The sequence below is a fragment of the Hippopotamus amphibius genome, chromosome 8 (assembly GCF_030028045.1).
Source record: "Hippopotamus amphibius kiboko isolate mHipAmp2 chromosome 8, mHipAmp2.hap2, whole genome shotgun sequence".
Taxonomy (NCBI): Eukaryota; Metazoa; Chordata; class Mammalia; order Artiodactyla; family Hippopotamidae; genus Hippopotamus; species Hippopotamus amphibius.
In genome coordinates, this window is record NC_080193.1 from 104,260,765 (window position 1) to 104,281,454 (window position 20,690).

Consider the following 20,690-nt stretch of genomic DNA (forward strand, 5'->3'; position numbering starts at 1 on the left):
GTGTCTCCTTTGCCCTTTGGAAAGAGGCTCTGATCATTACGTTCTATTACAAACTGTAGTTTCTTAGAATCTGATACATCTAAAGACCATTTGTGGTGCTGGCTCTTTCTATAAACACCACTCTGCGTGGTTTAAAGCCAGCAGGGATTTTGGAAGAGGAAAATGACTTAGAGGCTGGGAGAGGTACAAATGAGCTAGAGAGAGGACAGAGCGTCGGTGCCAGGTACGCTGGCTCTGGCCCCATCAGTCCTGAGCCAGGCCTGTAATTATAGCAGCAGCCCTTAAAGCAGCTCTGTGGGTGCCAATCTTGCCTGATTTCCTGAAACTGTCACCAGGGTTTACAGACAGTGAGGAGCAAATAGGCAAATTGTACTTATCCCAACAAGGGCATGTTTCTTAGAAGAAAGAAATCTCTCTCAAGAAAAGGGAGAAGGTATAATCAAACCCAAGCCAAGGAAATCAGATGCAACTGAGGCTGAATGAGAAGAATATTATTTAATCTCTGGCAATCAGAAAAGAAGTGATTTAGCCCCTTTCATTTTTAATACCAGTTACGTGTAAAGTTTATCAAAGCTTAAAAAGTGATAAAAATATAGTGTGTCAAATATAAAACTCTCTTTCAGTGTATAGGGTCTGAAAGTTCTAACACAGAGTTGAATTTACACGAGGAACATTGTATCAGAAGAAGCCACAACAGCCTCTACACTCATCTTCATTCAATGCAAGTTCAAGATTTATAAACTTACATATTGGGGAAACATGCAGCATTCACATTGCTAAAAGAGCTCCTGCATTAACATTTGCTTTATAGGATGTTAGGGTAGAAAGTATTTGTGGTGCAAATTTATCCATGCCTGCAAAGGGAAGAATGGCCACAGAGGGGCAGAGAAAAGGGATATAATTCCACTTAAACATTCAAGACCTTAGATTAACAATGAAGGAATCACACCTGGCTTTCAATCTGTGGGGCTCACAGAAAGAAATGCAATTTCATGTGTATCTCTCTTCACTAAGCAGCATCTTTTGGAAAGTTCTGTCATTTGGGTACGTCTCTGTGTGTGCAAAATATGTTGAATCATTTGTGCAAAAGAAATCACTTTACCTCTTTTCTTTGCCAACTCATCTGGCTTTATTTCAAGATGAGCTGCAGGGGCATTGGACTTAACAGGAGATGTTTTTGCCTTAGGCTTGCTTGGGTTACAAGGCTGCTCAGCTGACCACTGTAGGCCATCTGACCCCTCTGGTGTTCCATGTATAGGTTTGGGGTTCCCATCTAAGGATAGTTTCTGTTGCAGTGGTCTGTTGCCTTCTGTAAGAAAACACCAAATAATGACTGTGAAGTGATAAACTGAAAACACTGATGATAAAGTGATGGGGGATGCCACAATTTTTGTTTTTGTTTACATGTTGGCAATAGTGCCTTTCACTGCAAACAGTCAAGAAACTGTTTTAACAGATTCCCCAGAAGATGAAAAGATATGCTAGAAAGAGCCTTGTACTTGCAGTTAGAAGACCTGCGTGGGTGTTTTGACTCCAGTAATTACTTGCAGAGTAACCCCAGGCAAGCCTCTTATCTCTGAGCCTTAGTTTCCTCACACATAACTACCCAGGAAAGTCATTAGGAGCTGAACAGTTTTTTCCCCCATGCAGTAAAGGCTTAGGTACCTTTAAGTATGACTTCATATTGAGGCTATAAAAACACAGCCCTCCCATCTCCAAGCGCTACATCAATGTCTTGTGGTATTTTATTCAGAATTAATGAAGGCAGAAGAGTGATTGGCGACAGGGCAAGAATGAAGTGACAACAGGTTCTATGATCATTTCATCTAATTTATGGAAGGATTAAATCAGGAAACATCATCACAATAACTCAACTATATTTAAAATCTAGGGAATCAGATTCTCTCTGGAGCTTTAACAGATGTGGCAATAAATTAGCAGCGTGTTGCTTTCGGCATCTTTTAAAGGTAGATTCCTATTTAGTTATTGCTGGAGTGAATTAAATGGCACCTTAGTGGCCTGAAAAGGAAATGCATCACCCTTAACATCTCACTCACAACTGGAGAGAGCTTTGAGCATGAGAAAAAGGGAAGCCAGCATGCTTCTGCAGGTGAGGTTCTTGGAGAAAGCTGGGTGTAGTGGAAAGACTGCAGGTTTGGCACTTTCTGATCTTCTCGATGTCTGGATGACCCTGTAGGAATGACTCCATTTCTCTGGCCAACTGTGGCTTATAGCCAAAAAAAGCACATCATCATCTCTATGAAGCCCAGCCCCTTTCAAATAGTCACCCTGCCTCACTTCTCTCTACTCCCTGGCGCCTCGTAAAAACATAGTGCATTATACTCTAACACAAGGTTTCCACGTCTGCCCTTTCCTTGCAGAGGCTATGATGCACTTGAAGGCAGATGCTAAAATCAGATTCGTTTTTGAAGCTCCAGCACTTGTGTCTAGCTCAATAGCAACCTGTAGAATTGTGATTGAATTAAAGTACTCTTAAAATGATTTCATAGGAAAAAAAATAAGAAACAAAGAACATCCTTCCTGACACTGTCACAAACATTACAGAGACGACATTTGGAAAGTACAAAAGAATACGATCTGGTCTTAGTCAATTTTATTTTAGATGTTTGCCCATTTATGATGGGTAAATGTGACTTTTGTTGAATCCATCATTTATTACCTATATAGCAAAAAGGCACAGCATACGTTTTTATGCGCTGAATACTGAGCGCCCTTTAAAATTTAGTTAAAGGGAAATTACAGCACACAATGAAATGTTCAGCCCAGGTGGTGAACAAAGTAAGTATTGAAAACATTTCCTCCAGTAATAAAACAGATTTAAATGGTAGTATACAGTTTTATCTTTAATTATACTAAAGTTTGGAACTTCCCTGTAGGGCAATGGTTGTCAACCTTTAGTGTGCATGAGTTTTCCCCTAGGACTTACTGTAAATGCAAATTCCCCGACACCACCTCCAGAGATTTCGATTCAGAAGTACATCCAGGATTCAACTTCCTCGGTGTTTCTGTTGGGGTGGAGATGGGTGGCACCTGGGTGGTACCACTCACCAGGAGAAACTCTACTGCGAAAGATGAAAAACTGATTTTTTTGGGAGGGGAGCTGCGTGTGGGATCTTAGCTCCCCGACCAAGGAGGAACCCGCGCGCCCCTGCAGTGGAAGCACAGAGTCTTAACCACTGGACCACCAGGGAAGTCCTGAAAAACTAATTTTTTTGATGAATCTCTAAGTGTTTTGTTAAAAGTGATTAAGTACAGGCTGGCTCCAACTCTCTCAATCATAGTTAAGATTCAAGCTTGGTGAACACTATAAATTGAGAATTCGAAACACAGCTCATTGTGCTTCGTGTAGGAAATTACTGTTACTCTTGAAAATAAGGGGATTTCTATTATAGCCTAGTAGAAATAATGACCTAAGAACAGAGGGAAAAATTATTCTGTTGAATGCAAAAGCATTTTATTTGGAAGACAAGCATGCAGATGAGCTTGGGCTCATTAACCTAGAGCGGAAAATATTTTGTTTGTGTATCAGAGAACTGCTATGTAGGCTACTGGTTCATTTCATATTCATCCAACAAACATTTATTGAGAAATTTGAGTAGTAGTATTTTTTTAGGTCCTAAAAAGCTGTCTCATTGGTGAGATCATTGACTGCTGGAAAGATCTGAATTCTCAAAGACTACTTGGACGTATTTGCACACTAGCTGTAAAGATCTGTCTCCAAATATAGTAAAACTCTAGGATTCTTTCAGATGAAAATTGGTGGAGAGTTATAGAATTGTAATTGAATTAGGTTCATCTTAACCACAAATCCTGATATTTCTAGCAACAGAATAAGAGAGTTCTTTCCTGAATACAGTGATTTTCTGCTAACATTACGGGCTAGAAGTACCGTTAGTTTTCTACTTTTCCAGAATTCACTTGTAAACGTCAACTGACTATTGTTGACTTGGAGTTGATTCATATCACTGTCCAATAAGGTAGCCACTAGTCACATGTGGCTATTGAATGCTTGAAATACGGCTTGTCTGAATTGAGTTGGCTGTCACTGAAATTTGAAGACTAAGTATAAAAAAAAAAAAGAATTAAAAATATTCCTTTGATAATTAAAAAAATGTTGATCACATGTCAAAATGATTTTGGGTATACTGTTAGATAGAATATAGTAATTTAATTCACCTGTTTTTTTTTACTTTTTTAATGTGTTGCCTAGAAAATTTTAAATTACATATATACCTCACATTATACTACTATTGAATAGCACTAATGTAAGCCAAAAGAAGCACAAGATTGTTGGTCTCTCTAGACTAAGAGAGTATTGATTTTAGTGAAACCTTAAAATATCCTCTGCAATTTCTACATGTGGAGACAGTGATGTATGTCTTGTTCATCATTACATGCTTGGTGCCTTGTGGGTACATGATGAATACTGAATGGCTGAATGAATGAATGAATGAATTGGCATTACTTTAGTACTTTGCATACCTGGGGCCTTTCCAATTATAGGGAGCCTAGTTTGATATGAGTCTCTGGCTGTGTCTTTATCCAATATTCATCAAATGCTTGAACCAAAGTAGCCACATCTTAGAAAGAAAAGTTATCTCTGGAAACACCCAATCTGCCCAGATTTCAATAAAAATCATACACATTTTAATTTAATCCTTGTCCATGTATCTAAAAAAGTTGCTCCTAGAAGCTTATATGTTTTTGAATCTACTACCCGAGCCTTCCTTTTTATTAAAAATACTTATCAAATCCCAACATAGATGTTATATAACGTCTTGAGTATGGTTCTGGTTTCTTTTTTTTTTTTTTAATAAATTTATTTATTTATTTATTTTATTGGCTGTATTGGGTCTTTGTTGCTGCACACAGGCTTTCTCTAGTTGCAGCGAGTGGGGGCTACTCTTCATTGTGGTGCGCAGGCTTCTCATTGCAGTGGCCTCTCTTGTTGCAGAGCTCGGGCTCTAGGCGCAGTGGGCTTCATTAGTTGCGGCACATGGGCTCAGTAGTTGTGGCTCACGGGCTCTAGAGCACAGGCTCAATAGTTGTGGCGCACGGGCTTAGTTGCTCTGCGACATGTGGTATCTTCCTGGCGCAGGGATTGAACCCATGTCCCCTGCATTGGCAGGCGGATTCTTACCCACTGCGCCACCTAGGAAGTCCCTGGTTCTGGTTTCTGATTCAATGTAACTCAACAGACCTGTATGGTGTGCCCACTATGTGCCTGCCCTGGCTAATTCACAAGAGCTAAATGGGACATAGTCTCTCTGCTCTTCACAACTAGTATGTAAAATGTGAAAAAAGTAATATAAGACTCCAGCATGATAAATCTGAGTTGGCCTTTCTCCACTGGACTGTCTTGGCACCTTTGCTGAAAATTAATTGACTATATATATGTGTTTTATTTCTGAACTCCATTCTATTACACTGATCTAATTGTTTCTCCTCATCCCAATACCACACTATCTTATTTACTAATTACTATATAACAAGTCTTAATATAAGATAATGAATGTTCTCCAACTTGGGCTCTTCTTTCACAAGATTGTTTCAAGATCTTAGGTCCTTTGCATTTCAATATAAATTTAACAATCAACTTGTGTATTTCTACAAAAAAAAATCTGACGGGATTTTGACTGGTTTGCATTGAATCTATAAATCAGTTTAGAGATAACTGGTATCTTAACAATACTGCATCTTTTGATCATTAAACATGATATATCTCCCCATTTCTTTAGGTTTTCTTTAATTTGTCTCAGCATTGTTTTATACTTTTTAGTGTCATGCATCTTTAGTTAAATTTATTTCTAGGTATTTTAGATGACATGCAACATGTCATTGTATATAATATATATTTTTTAAAATTTCATTTCCCAACTGCTGGTTGCTAGAATGCAGAAATGCAAATTAACTTTTTATATATTGAACCTATACCTAAAACACCTTGCTAATTTCCTTATTAATTTTTTGTTTTGTTTTGTTTTGTAGCTTTCTTAAAATTTTCTACATGGACAATAATGACATCTGTAAATGAAGTTTAATTTCTTCTTTTCCAATCTTTCCTTGTCTTATTGGACTGGTTAGGGATCCTAGTACAATGTAGAATAATCATCCTTGCATTGTTCTTGATCTTAGGAAGACTACATTCAATATTTTATTATCAAGTATTACATATTAGTTGCATAGTATATTTTTCATATGTTTATTAGTAAGTTCTCTAATATTCTGGGAGTTTTTAATTTTGTGAAGTGATTTGAAATGACTGTGCTGTTGTTCTCTCTGATTTTGTTAATATAGTAAATTTCTTTGATTGGTTTTTAAATGTTAAGCCAATGTTGCATTGCCGGAAAAAAGTACCCTGGTCATGGTGTATTATCTTAGGTTTATATATTGCTTACTTCAGTTTGCTAATATTTTATTGAGGATTTTGACCTTTTATTCATGAGCAACATGGTTCCCAAATTTTTCTTGTAATGATTTTTGTCAGGTTTTGATAAGATTATGCTGGCCTCATTAAATGAGTTGGAAGGTGTTCCCTTCCTTCTATTTCTAAACTATTTCAGAAAATAAAACTTTGTTTAAGATCCCTATTACTTCTTTCTTAAATGTTTTTAAGAGTTCACTGGTGAAGCCATCTGGGCCTGGAATTTTAACTATCAATTGCTTTGATATGTCTAGGGCTATTCAGATTTTCTATTTCTTCTTGTGTAAATTTTAGTAATTCATATTTTTAAAGAAATTTGTCCATGTCACTTTTTGGCATGTCCTGTTGTTAGTCTTTAAATGAATGAGGGCTCAGGGTGAATTTCATTACTGATATTGGTAAATGGGTTATTGTATTTTCATTATGATGCAGTTCAAAATATTTTCTAGTATCGCTTGTGAGTTTTTTTATTTGACCAATGGATTATTTATTTATTTTGGCTGTACTGTGCGGCTTGCAGGGTCTTAGTTCCCTGACCAGGGATTGAACCTGGGCCCTCAACAATGAAAGCAGGAGTCCTAACCACTGGACCACCAAGGAATTCCTGACCAATGAATTATTTAGAAGGTTGATTAACTTATAAATTTTTGGAAATTTTCTAGATATCTTATTGCTATCAATTGTTAATTTTTGGTCAAAGAACATACTCTGAAGATTTCAATACTTAAATTTTTTTGGAAATATTTTATGGTCCAGCAATTGGTCTATTTTGGTGAAAATGCCATGTGCTCTTGAAGTTGTTGGGTACAGTGTACTACAAGTGTCAATTAGGTCCAGTTGGTTGATAATATTGTTCAAATCTTCTACACTCATTGATTTTTAATATACTTGCTCTATCAATTGCTAAGAAAATGGTGATAAAACACATAACTATTGTGGATTTGTCTCTTTCTTTAGTTCTATCAATTGCTGCTTCATGGGTCTGGAAGCTTTGTTGTTTGGTACATGTAAATTTAGGATTGTTATATCATCTTAAAGAATTGATCAATTTATTATCAGTCTATTTCATATCTATTATTTCATATCTATTATCAATCTATTTCATATCTATTATGAAAAGATCCTAATTATCACTGGTAATATTCCTTGTATTGAAATCTTCTTTGGTGTTAATATAGCCTCACTAACTTTATCATGCTTACCTTCTGGATAGTATATCTTTTCCTATCTGCTTTAACTTCTGGCCTGTCTCTGTCTTACTATATAATCAGCATCTCTTGCAATCAGCATATATCTGGGTCTTGCTCTTTTATTCAGTCTGTCAATCTCTGCTTTTTAATTCGAGTTTTTAGTCCATCTCCATTTAATGTAATTATTGGTATTACTGGGTTATGTTTACCATTTTGAGTTGTGTCTATTCTTTCTTTCTTTGAGCTTTTTCATTGATTTTTTAGGTGAATTGGTTTTTAAGTAATTGTTAGTCTTATCTTTTGTTGTGATACCTCTTCATTCTCTGTTTTTAGAGACTGTTCCCAGGATTACAGTATGCAACATTAATTTATTACAGTGTCCTTTGAATCAATATTATACTGCCTCATGTATAATGTAACAACCATAAAATAGTATAATTCCACTTACCCACTCCTGTCAAGTGTATACTTATAGTCATATATTTTACCTCTACATTTGTTGCAAACCTCACAACACATTATTATTTTTGCTTTAAACAGTCAATTGTTTTTTTAAAAAAAAAATAAGAAGAGAAAAAAACCTTTCCTTTTAATCCATATATTTATGACTTTCAGTATTTTTCACTTCTTCCAGCAGATCCAAATTTCAGTCTGGTATCATTTACTTTCAGCCTAAAGAATATCCTTTAGCTTGTTTTGTAGTGCAAGTGTGCTGGTGATGAATTCTTTCAGCTTTTGTTTATCTGAAATTATCTTTGTTTTACCTTCCTTTTTGAAGGATATTTTCCCTAGATATAGAATTCCTTATTGGCAGTTATTTCTCCAATTTCATTACAGATTTCATTCTAGACTTTTCTGGCCCATACTGTTTCTGATGAGAAGTCAACCTTTTTTCTTTTTGTTGTTTCCTGTTTGCAACATGTCTTTTTTCCTCTGGCTGCTTTTAAGATTTCATCTTTATTTTTGACTTTCAGCAATTTGACTATGATGTGCTTTGGTATGATTTTCTATCATTTACTCTGCTTGGATTTTGCTGAGCTTTTTGGATATGTGGGTTGTTGTTTTATCCTGAATTTGGAAAAACTGTGGACATTGTTTCTTCATAGGTTCCCTCCCTCCATTCTCTTTTTTTCTTCTTCTGAGATTCCTATTGCATATCTATGAGACTGCTTGATATTGTCCCTTAAGTCACCAAGGCTCTGCTTTTGTTGTTGTTGTTGCTGCTTTATTTTTTCTTTTAATCTTTTTCTCTGTTTTTCAGTTTATTTTTATTTTTAATTAATTTATTTACTTATTTTGGCTGCACCACGCAGCATACAGGATCTTAGTTCCCTGACCAGGAATCTAACCCAAGCCCCCCGCAGTGGAATCATAGATTCTTAACCACTGGACCACCAGAAGTCCCTGTTCTTCAGTTTGGATGATTTCTTTTGACCTGTTTTCAAGTTCATTGATCCTTTAGTCTTTATTGTCCAAACGGCTGCCAAAAGCATCTGACGACTTCCCAAAAAATTCAGCTCTTGTACTTTTTAGTTCTAGGATTTCCATTTTATTCTTTTTATCTCTCCTAAAATTCTCCTCTCTTCACCTACTATATCTATCTCTTTTTTTGGTAAAATTTTAAAACACATTTATAATCCTTATCTGCTGAGTGCAACATCTGGGTTGTCTATGGGTCTGCTTCTAATGACTAATCTTTTCCTTTACTGTAGTTCACATTTTCTCCTTCCTATGTCTAGTAATTTTTTAAACTGGACACTAAATAATGTGAACAACACATTGAGAAACATTGCATTTTGTTATTTTCCTCTGAAGAGTTTTGTATTTTGTTCCAATAGGTCATTAAAATACCTTTTTGCCTTGAAGGCAAATGTTAGGAATCTTATAAAACAAGCTGGAATGGAAGTAGGTGACAGTGGATTGTTCATTAAAATACCTTTATTTAATTACCCTGTTTTATACTTCTGTTCTTAAGCTTGCCCCCCCTCCCATCCTATCTGCTGACTCCAAATCTAGAGTTTCCCCATTTTCTTCCAGGCAGTCAGCCTCCTCCCTGCCAAAGCTACCTCCCTCTGAATGCTATGCTGCAGCTTCCCATACTCTGCCTCATCAATCAATTCTGTTCCACCTACCTTCCTTCCTCTTGAAATTGAGGCCCTCTTTTCCCTTTTCTTCATTATTGTGGATTTCTATGTTTAAAAATTCCTGTACTGTAATTCAGTGGGGTTTGTGATGAAGAAGATATAAATTCATGACTTTCTTTTTCTTAAAAAATTCTTGATATGCTTTGCCAAATTATTGTCCAGTCACTTGGACCCACTGACACTCAGCTATAGTGTATGCAATTGTTTTCACACTTAACTCTTGCCAATACTGAGCACTGTCAATTTTCCAGTTCCTAATCTCAGTATTAACTTACATATTTGACTTTTTCTTGACTTGATTTGTTTTACAGAGCAAAACATGAACTGTGGTGCTTGCTTTTTTGTTAACAGAACCAAAGAAAACAAATCTTCCTTTTGGGAGAAATATATGAACTTAGATTCAAAGATTTTCATAATATATGTACTGCCATGTATGTGTCCAGATTTGAAAGTTTCTGAAAACTCATTTTTCTCTTTAGCTTTCACTTTTTAGTGAAAGCCTTATGTACTTAAAAGTAGACTGAAGGAAGCATATTCAGATTTCAAATCTAAATTTAAAGGATGCTTAAATACAGAGTAGTTCTAAAACAATTATTTTAACCCACTGAGTTAAGATGATTTCATAGTTTTCCTATACAAATGTAATTTCAGTAAATCACATCATTTGATGACAGTTAACTTAGTATTGTAGTTTTATCTAGAAAAAAACTGACAAACAAAAAATGATTTTGTTGTTATAAAATAATGCCTAAAATTGCCAATGTCTGTGTTACTTAAAAGTATCAGTATTTAATTAAGTGAACACAATAATGCTTTATGGTAACCAGTAATAAAGTAATTGGCAGTTCTTTAATAACTGATCTTAGTGTTCTTAAATATTCACAGAAGAAGAAATGGAAATGGAAATTAAACACCTTAAAATGTTCCATCTTTCTACTAATCAGTTTTACAAATAAAAACAATGAGATTAGTGCAATCTTTCTTGACAGCAATATATTAAGAACTTAAAAAATATTCATACCCTTTGAGCCCAATAATTTCATTTCTAAGAAAATATGCCAAGGAAATAATCATAACTGTTCATAAAGATTTATACACAAGAAATGTTCACTATGGCATTGTTTATAATAGCAAACAAATGGAAGCAATGCACATGGACAACAGTTTGGGAATAATTATAAAAAACATGGCAAATTGCAGCCATTAATGTCATGTTTTTAAAGAACACACAATGGTGAGGTAACATTTATAATGTCATGTTAAGTAAAAAAGCAGAATACAGAAGTTCACACACTATGTAATATTTGTAAAAACAATCCCTATATATCTGTGCATTTAAAACAATCTGAAATGAAATTTAACAGTGTTGTTTCTGGGAGGTAGAATTTTTCCCCCTTAAACATTACTGCATTTTTCACATCTCTTCAATTAATATAAATGCCTTTTAAAACCAGAAATACAAAATCCACAATTATCTTTAAAAAGCAGCATAGCAACATAAACAGTTTTCATTAACCTAACCTTATCCACATATTTTATCATTAATAATTCAATACAACTGTGAAAAAGGCTTGTCTGAGTGCCTATCATGTCCAGTTATTGTTCTAGACACCAAAAACACAATGGTGGTCAAAACATTTGTGGTTCCCATCTTTAAACTTGTAGTCTCATAGGAAGACATATAAATCAAACCACCACACTAACAAACGCAGAATTACAACTGTGGTAAGCGTTACGAAAGAAAAGTACACAGTATATGAAACCTGCAATTGGAGTGTCTTACGTAGGGATATCAAGAATGAATTCTCCACAGAAGTAACAACTAAGCACACCTGAAATCACGCGGAAAACTAATCAGATGAAGCCGGCAGAAAAGTGCATTCTAGGAGAGACAGCATTTGAGGCAGTTATCAAGTTATTGTCCCTCGACTCCAAATCCATCCTTCTTTGCTCTACTTCGCGGTACTGGAGCTGGACCCTATAAACAATTGTCTTTTGCCAAATGGCAAACTGTTAGCTTTGTCAGCAGAGGGCAACAAAGGGGCTGTGCGAGGCGATGAGGACAGAAACACACTTCCCGTCTAGGCCCCGGCCCTTCTTTATTATCATCATTCACCACAGGAGCAGCAGCGACGGAGAGGAGCTCTGGCTGCCCCTCATGCCATGTTCCCCGGCCCCCCCGCACCGGCAGTGGCCCTGAGCTGTTCCAGTCTATCTACACCCTCTGGCAGGGGTGGGTTTCTTCTACAGAACAGTGTGGGCCAGGCCCTATGCCAAGATTTTTTTGCCACCACAAGGCTGCACACATGTTCCTCTGGTAGCCACACACTTTGTTTGGTGAGATCAGAGTCTCTGTTTTAGACTGGGGGTCTCTCCCAGTCCTAGTTCCTTTATTGTCCAGTCTTCCTGGAGACAGCAACTGCTCTCTTCACATGTCTAGACCCCTTAGAGTCCTCACTTACCCCTTTCAGTAGTTAGCCACCTCCTACTGTTTTAGTTAGCAATTCTTCCTATTATATTCCTCCCATTCAAAGAACCAGTGTGGCTTCTGTCTCCTGACTTGAACCTGACTGATACACACAGCCAGTATGTGGGACTAAGAGGAGACCAGTATGGCTGAAGCAGAGAGCAAGAATGAACATGCCATGCAGTGAGGCTGGAACGGGACACAGGGGCTGGAATATGCTGAGCCTGCAGGCCAGGGTAAGGCTTCTGGTCTTGATCTTAAGAGTTCAAATATGTCTTATCTGAAAAGATTACAGGATAGAGAATGATTCAGAGGGGAACAGAGTGAATGCCAGGAGATTAACGAGCAGACTACTGCAGCAGCAGAGGCAAGAGAGGATGCTTTTGAAGGGAAGACAGAGGTAGAGACAGTGAGAAATGGATGGATTCCAGGAATATTTGAAAAGGAAAATCAACAGAACTTGGTGATGAGAAAGAAGTCATGACTGATGCCTGGATTTCTGGCTTGCAAAATGGATGGATGGCACAAGAAGATCAGGAACACTAAAAGAAAGCTAAGACTGGGAAGGGAGATCAGGAGTTTGTTTCGAGCATGTTGTTAAAGTGCTTTGAAATACCAAAGTGAAAATGTCAAGTAAGAGTCTGCTTTCAGAGAGTAGCCGCGACTGGAATGATGAGTTTGTGAGCCAAAGTACCTAATTAAAACTAGGGAATGGCTGAAACGATCTAAGAGAGTATAGCTTTATAGGAGAAAGAACTCAGAACTAACCCAGTCTTGATGAGCCTCAACAATTAACAGCCAGTCAGAGAAGAGTAACCCTGAAAGGAAACAGAGAAGCAGTGAAGATGGAGGGGAAAATCGGAAGAGTGTCAGGTCATAGAAACCAAAGGGAAAAGACAGAGTGGTCAAAGACAGAGTGGTCAACAGCCTTGTACGCTGCTGCAAGCAAAAGGTGACATAAGGACTGGAAAAACGTCTGCTAGATTCAACATATGGAGGCCCACAGCAAATAGTGGGAGCGATTTCTTTGGAGTGATGGGGCTGTAGCAGGTTGATAAGTAAGAGAGAGGTGAAGAGATGGAGACAGTGAGTCAAGATAACGCTTTTAAGATGTTATAGAATAACAGCCCGGTGATGAAGCCCCAAGAAAACTCTTTTCACATTACAATTACTGTACACCTTAATTTGCATCTTTCATCATTCTTCTATTGCTACATGACAGGGTAATTAACAGAAATTCAGAGGAACCAATCACTTTGGAATAGAGACCAAAAGAGACAGGTTTATTCAGAAGACATAATGTCAGTCAGTTCTGCCTTTTCATAACTTCTTTATCAAATACAGATAGACTTTATTATTTTATTCACGTTCTATAAAACTTGATCAGCTCAGAGGGTCTAAAGCTGGTAACTTTCTAACTGGAAACCAGTCTTTTAGTTTAATTTACATTGTCTTTACAAAGTCTCATATGTCCTTAATACCTTTACAGGTTTATTTACATTGAAAGATAATAGATAATGAAGTCAATGCATTAATAAGCTGTCAATGACGCAAGGTAGGCATATTAACGTGATTTGTTTCACAGACTTGTTTCTCTGAAAAACAGGCTTAATTCTCATTGCATTTTCATAAAGTCATTTAAATCTCTGCTCAAAATTAAGAAAAAAAAAAGGCCTTTTATTCTTTGCAAAGAGTGCATTCCATTTAATTGTCTGTTGTAACTGCAACCACCATAACAAGGTCTGAGTGGGAAGTTAGGAAGGTATCAGCTATTCAGAAATGAGTAGGTTTGTGTTTTTCCTGTAGGGATGCAGCAAAAGTAGTTTTCAAATGAGAAAGAGCAGGGAGAGGGCTCTGGATTTCACTCTACCCAGGTGACAGAAAAATACCCGAGGGGTTTTATATATTCCATGTCCTCGTGTCACTACATCCTATGTCTGTCTCCGTCTCTTTCTGCTTTATCACACACAGAGGAAGGAAGCAGAGGTCTAAGTCACTGAAAACACAATGTGTAAGGCCTCCCCTAGTATTCCCTGAATGGTTCAGACATGGTGCTGCTGGAAGCTAAGGTTCAGACTGAACAACACACAGCTACAAATGGAGGTGAACACCAACGATTTAGATGCCAAAATAATAACAGAGTGAGACTAATGATAAATGTGCTTATGTGCTTTAAAATGTAAGCTTCAAAATGCCTGTTCACATGACAGTACTTAACGCCAGCTACATATACTAATAACGTACTATGTTTTTAATTAAAAACCAGTGGTTATAACGCTACAAGGGCTTCCTTAATTAAGGTTTAAATAAAACGCTGGCTGTTCAGACCAAGATGGCCTGATGTGAGAGGATGTGAACGGATGCATCCTCAGCAGCAGTGTCTCAGCATCAGCGTCTCCTCTTCATGCACTCAGGTCACGCTTGGCCTTATCTGAAGCTGTGACCCACACCCCCCTCCTTGCCCCAGTCTCTCTCCTACTTGCTGCCTTCACAACGTTTACTATAATCTATAATCATTTAGCCGTATTCAGGTTTACTATGCATCTCTCCATGAGGGCAAAAACTTTAAAATTTTGTTTACTTCCTCTAGAAGAATTCTCAGCACATGTTAGATGCTTAAAACATTTCCTAGATAGATAAAGAAATGATGTGAGGGTTTACTCTGTGCCAGACACTGTACTAATCACTTTCTGTATCTCATTTACCGCTCACCACAGTCTTGAAAAGTAGAGCGTTTTGCAGGTGAAGATAACCACAAGACACAGAATGGTTAGCTTGTCCAGTGTCACATGCCTGGTAAGTGACAAGGCCAAGGTTTGAATCCAAACATGTTTAATGCGAAAGCCCTGGTTCTTAGCTACGATATTTTGTTGCTTCCATCTGAGAGGTGGCATGGCTGAAATCCTAGAATATACACATTTGGCTTTTCTATTAATGTTCTTGGCAAGCTGCTTTCTTCTTGTTGATCTTTTCTAATCCTCTGGTCCAATATAGGGTTTAGAAAAGCAGGGGAGATAATCTTGTAGCCAGGGCCAACAACAGCATTAAAAAGTCTGCTTGGAAATCCTATAGGGAACCTCATACCATAAAAATATTGTAAAACAGTCTGTTGTTTTTTCATAGGAAGCACAAATGAGGGACAAGCAGCCAACATTCGAAAATAACAGGACCCTTTCTCTCACATTTGGTTCAGTTCACCTAGAGAACGAGGAAGCATTTCTGTGCCAGAGGCATGCCCAACACAGAAATCTGCATTGCAAAGCTAAAAGGATGGGGAAGATTGTGAAGTCCGGTTTGTGGAGGTCAGTGAGCACAGCATGGGGCCTTCTGTTTGAGACAAGTAACAGGTAACAGAAGAGCTGGCTTCCCAGGATGCTTTACAAGATGAAAGGATATAAAGGAAGCCTGCTGGGAAGAGGAGCTGAAGAAAAGGAAAGCCCCACCTCCCAGTTTATCTCAACGGAGCCAGTTGGTGGCCCATAACCCTGCTCCTTCCCTACTGCATGCGAATTGTGTCCAGTGGGAGAAAGACAACACAGGAATCTGAATTCCTTTTCTGGCTGGTATGGTGATAAGTATCTATACATTTCAGCAATCTGAGCTTAAGAAAAACAGAGCAGGAGCGACATTTAGGATAACTGAACCCTAAGGTTATAACGTGCTTCAGTCATTTAGATGGTGCCTTAGAAATAAAAATGATCCTTGGCATTACATTTGGTAAAAATAAATCTTGATCTACTCTTTGTCTGAGTTTGTACTTGGACACAGATGATCTTGATTGGATTATGTAAAAGATCTAATTTGAGCTGTTATTAAAAATTCTCAAACACAGAAAAAACTACTCCCAGGCTTAAAAAAGTAATTTTGTACTAAGTTTAAATCAAACTCCCCAACTTCAAAGCTATATGCTGACATGGAGCATTGTCCCACTCGACAGTACTATATTTACAGCCTGAAACGATGATGCTTTTGGTGGTTATTTTTCATGTGGGAAGTCACACTAACACCCTGGAACCACCTGCATATGTCTTAAAGCTAACTTTTTCCTACCAGAAAATGATCCTTTTAAAACTTTTAAAAAGAGAGATCTTGAATGTCAAGGTGTTACGAAAGATAAAACACACATTACACATGTTCACAGCCTGCTGCCCAGCTGGGCATTCAGAGCAGGCTTTCCTGAGCCAGTTTCATTATTGGGAAGCTTGATAAATGCTCACCACTAGCAGACTGGAGATTTCTTTTAGGCTCATACTTTGAACCCACTCAAGTACAGAATATCATTATCCAGCTTTGTTGTGATTGCTTTTCCCTAATTTTTCAATTATACATCTTTTAGGAGTAAGGGAGCCTGTGGTTTTAGCAATAACTCTCTAACACATGCATAAAATTGCATCGATTTGAGTCAGCCTTTTGCTAACCAAAGAGAGCTACCCTGGGGGTGTGGGTCTTCTCAGCTTCTCAACCCAAGTGCCTTGGTTTTCTCAGCTATAAAGTGAGGGGAGCAAGGAATTGTTCCCATCCTTTTCAGTTCCAAAGGTCTACTCAAAATGGGCTGCAGAATGCCCAAAACCCAACACTCATCTGTGAAATATCTAGCAGAGGTTTCAGGATTTCTGATAGACCGAACAAGCATTTCTGAGTCATTTGACAGTTTTGGCATCAACTTCCTGATGAATCTTCACTGTCTTTGGGAAGAAAAACTTAACTAGTTATAAAGTCATTTTAAAATTTATCATCACAATAAGTGAGCTGGTAATGAATGGTCAACCAGGAGGATTCCCTTCCTTTTGCAAAAACATCGAATAACCTTCCATTATTATCATTTTATTCTTTAACAGGAAAATTTACATGAGTAATAGATTTGTATCATTAACTATTAGCAAATAATACTGACATACCTTAATGCCTTCATGCTGAACTTACAAAACCGAAGGGGTATTGGGGTGGCTTTTCGTGTGGTAAAGTATTCTTCACCAAAAGTTTCATGATAGGGTTCACAAAAGCCCCCTGGTATAGAGAACTCGTCTGATGGGTACTTAACTTTCAAGGCAACTATCCACTGTGAAGTGAAGTGAAGTGATTCACTATTGTATTTGCTCTAATGCAATACTTGATAGAGTTACCAAAATTGTTTTAGGAAGAAGGTATAAATTATAAGTAAATGAACAAATATATGTGCTGGGCTTTTAGTGTATGATTGATATCACAATCAGCAACTTGAGTAATTAGATTTTGAAAGTAATTTGTGTGAAGGCAATCACAAGCAAAATTGGGAATGTGCCACTCGATTATTTAATTTCTTTTCTCCTGCCCTGACGATAAATCTAAACATTCTCAAAATTGTAGGCAGAGGAAAAGCTGAATTAAAAGATAACTGGAGAAACAGATTCTAAATAGAAATAGGTTATTTTTGTTGTCTGTTTTTAAGAAATCATTGTGTAGTAAGGATTATCTGAATTGCAGCATTATTAATAGTGTTGTTAGGTAATGTGTTTATGGAAGAAAATTGTGAGCAACTAAAAACTTCCTCGTGTGTCATACGGTGTCAGTTAATGCTTCCTCATGGTATCCCTGATTCAGTACTGGTTACCATGTGATTTTCTGTTCGCACCTGTCTCTTCTACTAGACTAAACTCTTCTCAGGTGGGGCCCCTGTCTTATTCATCTTTGGTTTATCTTAGGAGGCATTTTGAAAAACAGGACACTTTTAAAATTTATGTATATGATTGGGTATGAGTGGGTGTTGGGGTCAGGATGCTGTATGACTCACGATCACAGGAATCCCACACAACGAAGAACGGCCCTGTGACCTGAACTTTCTCATGTCCTCCTAGACACCTGATATGTAAACCCAAAGTATTTTTTGGTACAGTTTTTCTATGGATTTCTCAGATTTACTTGAATTTCTAGGGTTCAACTACTGTGTAAATTAAGAGAATGGTGTTTGGTGTTCAGAACTTTACCAAGAGTTTGTCACAATTTGGAAAATCCCGTGGCCAACCACACCGGCAGCCATAGTATTTGAGTTGACAATCAGCACTTGTCAGCCTGCATGTGTAGCAGCTGCATTCACAATGATCCCATATCTACATAAAAATATACTTATTTAGTTCTTACTTCACATGTCAAATATAAAGAAACAGCGTTCGTGTTATCCAGTGGACTACTGTCTCCCCTCTTTTAAGTGCAAAATGATTCATTATAAGTGGGTGTGAACATCTGGCCATTTTATTAGGCCTTCTAGTTTAGCTGTTCTTCAACTTCTTACGTTTTTTATATTATTGACATTTTGTTTTTAGGTAGATTATATATGAATTTTATTTTAGAATTTGATATAAAAATGGAGCATTGGGTCAGACAGTATTAAAGACCACTGATCTAGTAGATTCCTGTACAGTTGCCTTATTAGAGACACCAGAGATGAAATGATGCCCCCAAGGTCATATGGTTGATTAAGAAGTAGCATTTTGTCGAGTAATGAATATATAGCTATAGCACAAATAATTAACATTCCAGATTCTAACACCTTGGAAGATGATATTCTATCACATAATATAAAATACCAGGAGTTAAAATAATTTGGTCTACCCTTTAATAACATTTCCTTTGGTCACCAATTATCCCTCCCTTATCCCAGCAAAAGTGTCTAGAAAGAAAATTTCTTTAAACTCGAATTTCCATTTTCCTAATGATCCCAATACGGACTAGAACTATATTTTTTAGATAAAAAAGTCCTCTGACTTAGTGCAGGGCTAGATTGCACATTTCTTCATTGGCCCTGTCGCCTTCCTCCCTGCGCCCACCATCCTACGGGAAGATGGTGTGCATCTGTGGACACCAGAGAAGAACAACCTTTCCCTTCCAACAACAGCAACAGTAGCAATGACTGTCCCAATGGGTCCCTTGGCATCCCTTTCCTCTACATCTTCCTAAGCAACTTTACGTAAGAATAACTGACCTGTGACCCCACGGAGTGCCTTTGAAGGTTCCTCGAGTATTGAGATCTTTTTCTCACGAGGGGCAAGGGCTGGTTTTTCACTGGCAGAATCAGTGGACGAGCTGTCCTTCTCACAGCTGTTGACGTGGCCATTTTGTATCTGTGCCGATGGTGGCTGCACGGGCCCTGCTTCTGGCCTCTCGGCCTTGTCTTTAGCATCTTTGTTGCCTTGATGCTGCTTGGACTTGCTTCTTTTTCTCTTATTGTTCTAGAACGAGAAACCAATGAGAAGATAATACTGTTCAGCTCACACCCTTGAAATAGAAGGTGAACCCGAGAGAGCAAAATAAGATACGTTATCTTTTTTTGTTTTCTGGCTTTTCTAATAGAATGGGTGAAAACACCTATGTCCTTATGAACCACCCAAGTTAATATAAATACCTTCTCTCTTACAATGAGTTGTATAAACTTTTACCTCATAAGCATAGTAAACAAAAAGTTTTCTTTAAAAGGAAAAAAGCAGCAGGAAATGGCTTAAATAGTTGACATATTATTTGAACAAATTGAGGCACTACATGTCTGAATGGTCATATAGTAAAGTCTTATGGTAGCTGCCCTGGAAAAACTTGGATTCAGCTATTGTGCTATTGGAGAGGAGCTTTCGTTTCTTAAAGAGTGATGGGGGTGTGGGCGGCAGGGAGGACACTAAGGTTCTGATCCTCTGCAGAGGAGAGGGAGGCTCAGGGGAGGCAGAGGGGAGGCCAGGTACAAAAGAGGCAGGCAAGTCCTTGCAAAATGAGGAAGTAGAGACAGATCCCTGAAGTCCAGGTTGCGTCCTATGAAAAGGCACCAACCAGGAGATCCCTGGGTTGCTGCCACCGTCCAGGAAGTCCCATACACCCCTATGAATACGTCAGCTGGAGCAGACAACTGCTACAGAGTAACGCCAAACCACGTGGGTCCACCTGGATTTGGATCGTGCAGCGGGACCCTGGATCTCGCAGCTGCTAGCTGAACGGCATTAATAAGACTTCAATTATACTTAGTTCGAAATAACACCACCCTGCATTTTAGACAACTGAAATTTTTTGGACCTTGATACAGGCCTCAGCCAACCAGAACAGATGCTGGACCCATCAGGACAGACGCGGTCCCGCCTGCTGCATCCGTGTCCCACCCACTAAACATCAGCCCCGCTTTGTTCTTCAACACATTTGGAAAAGAAAGAAAAAGACACAGTTTTCTCTTGATTCTCCTCTCCACGCCTCTTCTTTTCCTTTGAAACCACAATCATGCCCCTGAGTAAGGGCTCCTCCGGGAGAGCAGTGCACTCACTGGGGAAAGGGAAGGCCCAGCGGCCCCTATTCCCGCACAAGCCCTGCGTCTCCTGGGCTGGGGAGACCATTTTCCCACTGAACCTCTAAGAGGGAGGCTCAGTAATGAGTTGGGTCTGCAGCTGCTGTCTGCTCTGTTTTTCACATCAGAGAAGTTTCATACCCAAACCACA

General features: G+C 38.1%; 1 protein-coding gene across 10 annotated transcripts in view; it reads right to left on the reverse strand.

Moving 5' to 3' along the window:
* SPATS2L (spermatogenesis associated serine rich 2 like) overlaps positions 1-20,690 on the reverse strand; it is a 159,311-nt gene that overhangs the window by 35,872 nt on the left and 102,749 nt on the right. For 9 of the 10 annotated variants that reach the window (XM_057744326.1, XM_057744331.1, XM_057744322.1 and 6 more), the window contains 2 exons: positions 19,205-19,451; positions 1,103-1,309 (listed from right to left, as the gene is read on the reverse strand). In XM_057744326.1, coding sequence (XP_057600309.1) covers positions 1,103-1,309; positions 19,205-19,451 — 454 coding nt within the window. The remainder of the gene's footprint in view (positions 1-1,102; positions 1,310-19,204; positions 19,452-20,690) is intronic. The other variant, XM_057744324.1, reaches the window with a different exon arrangement.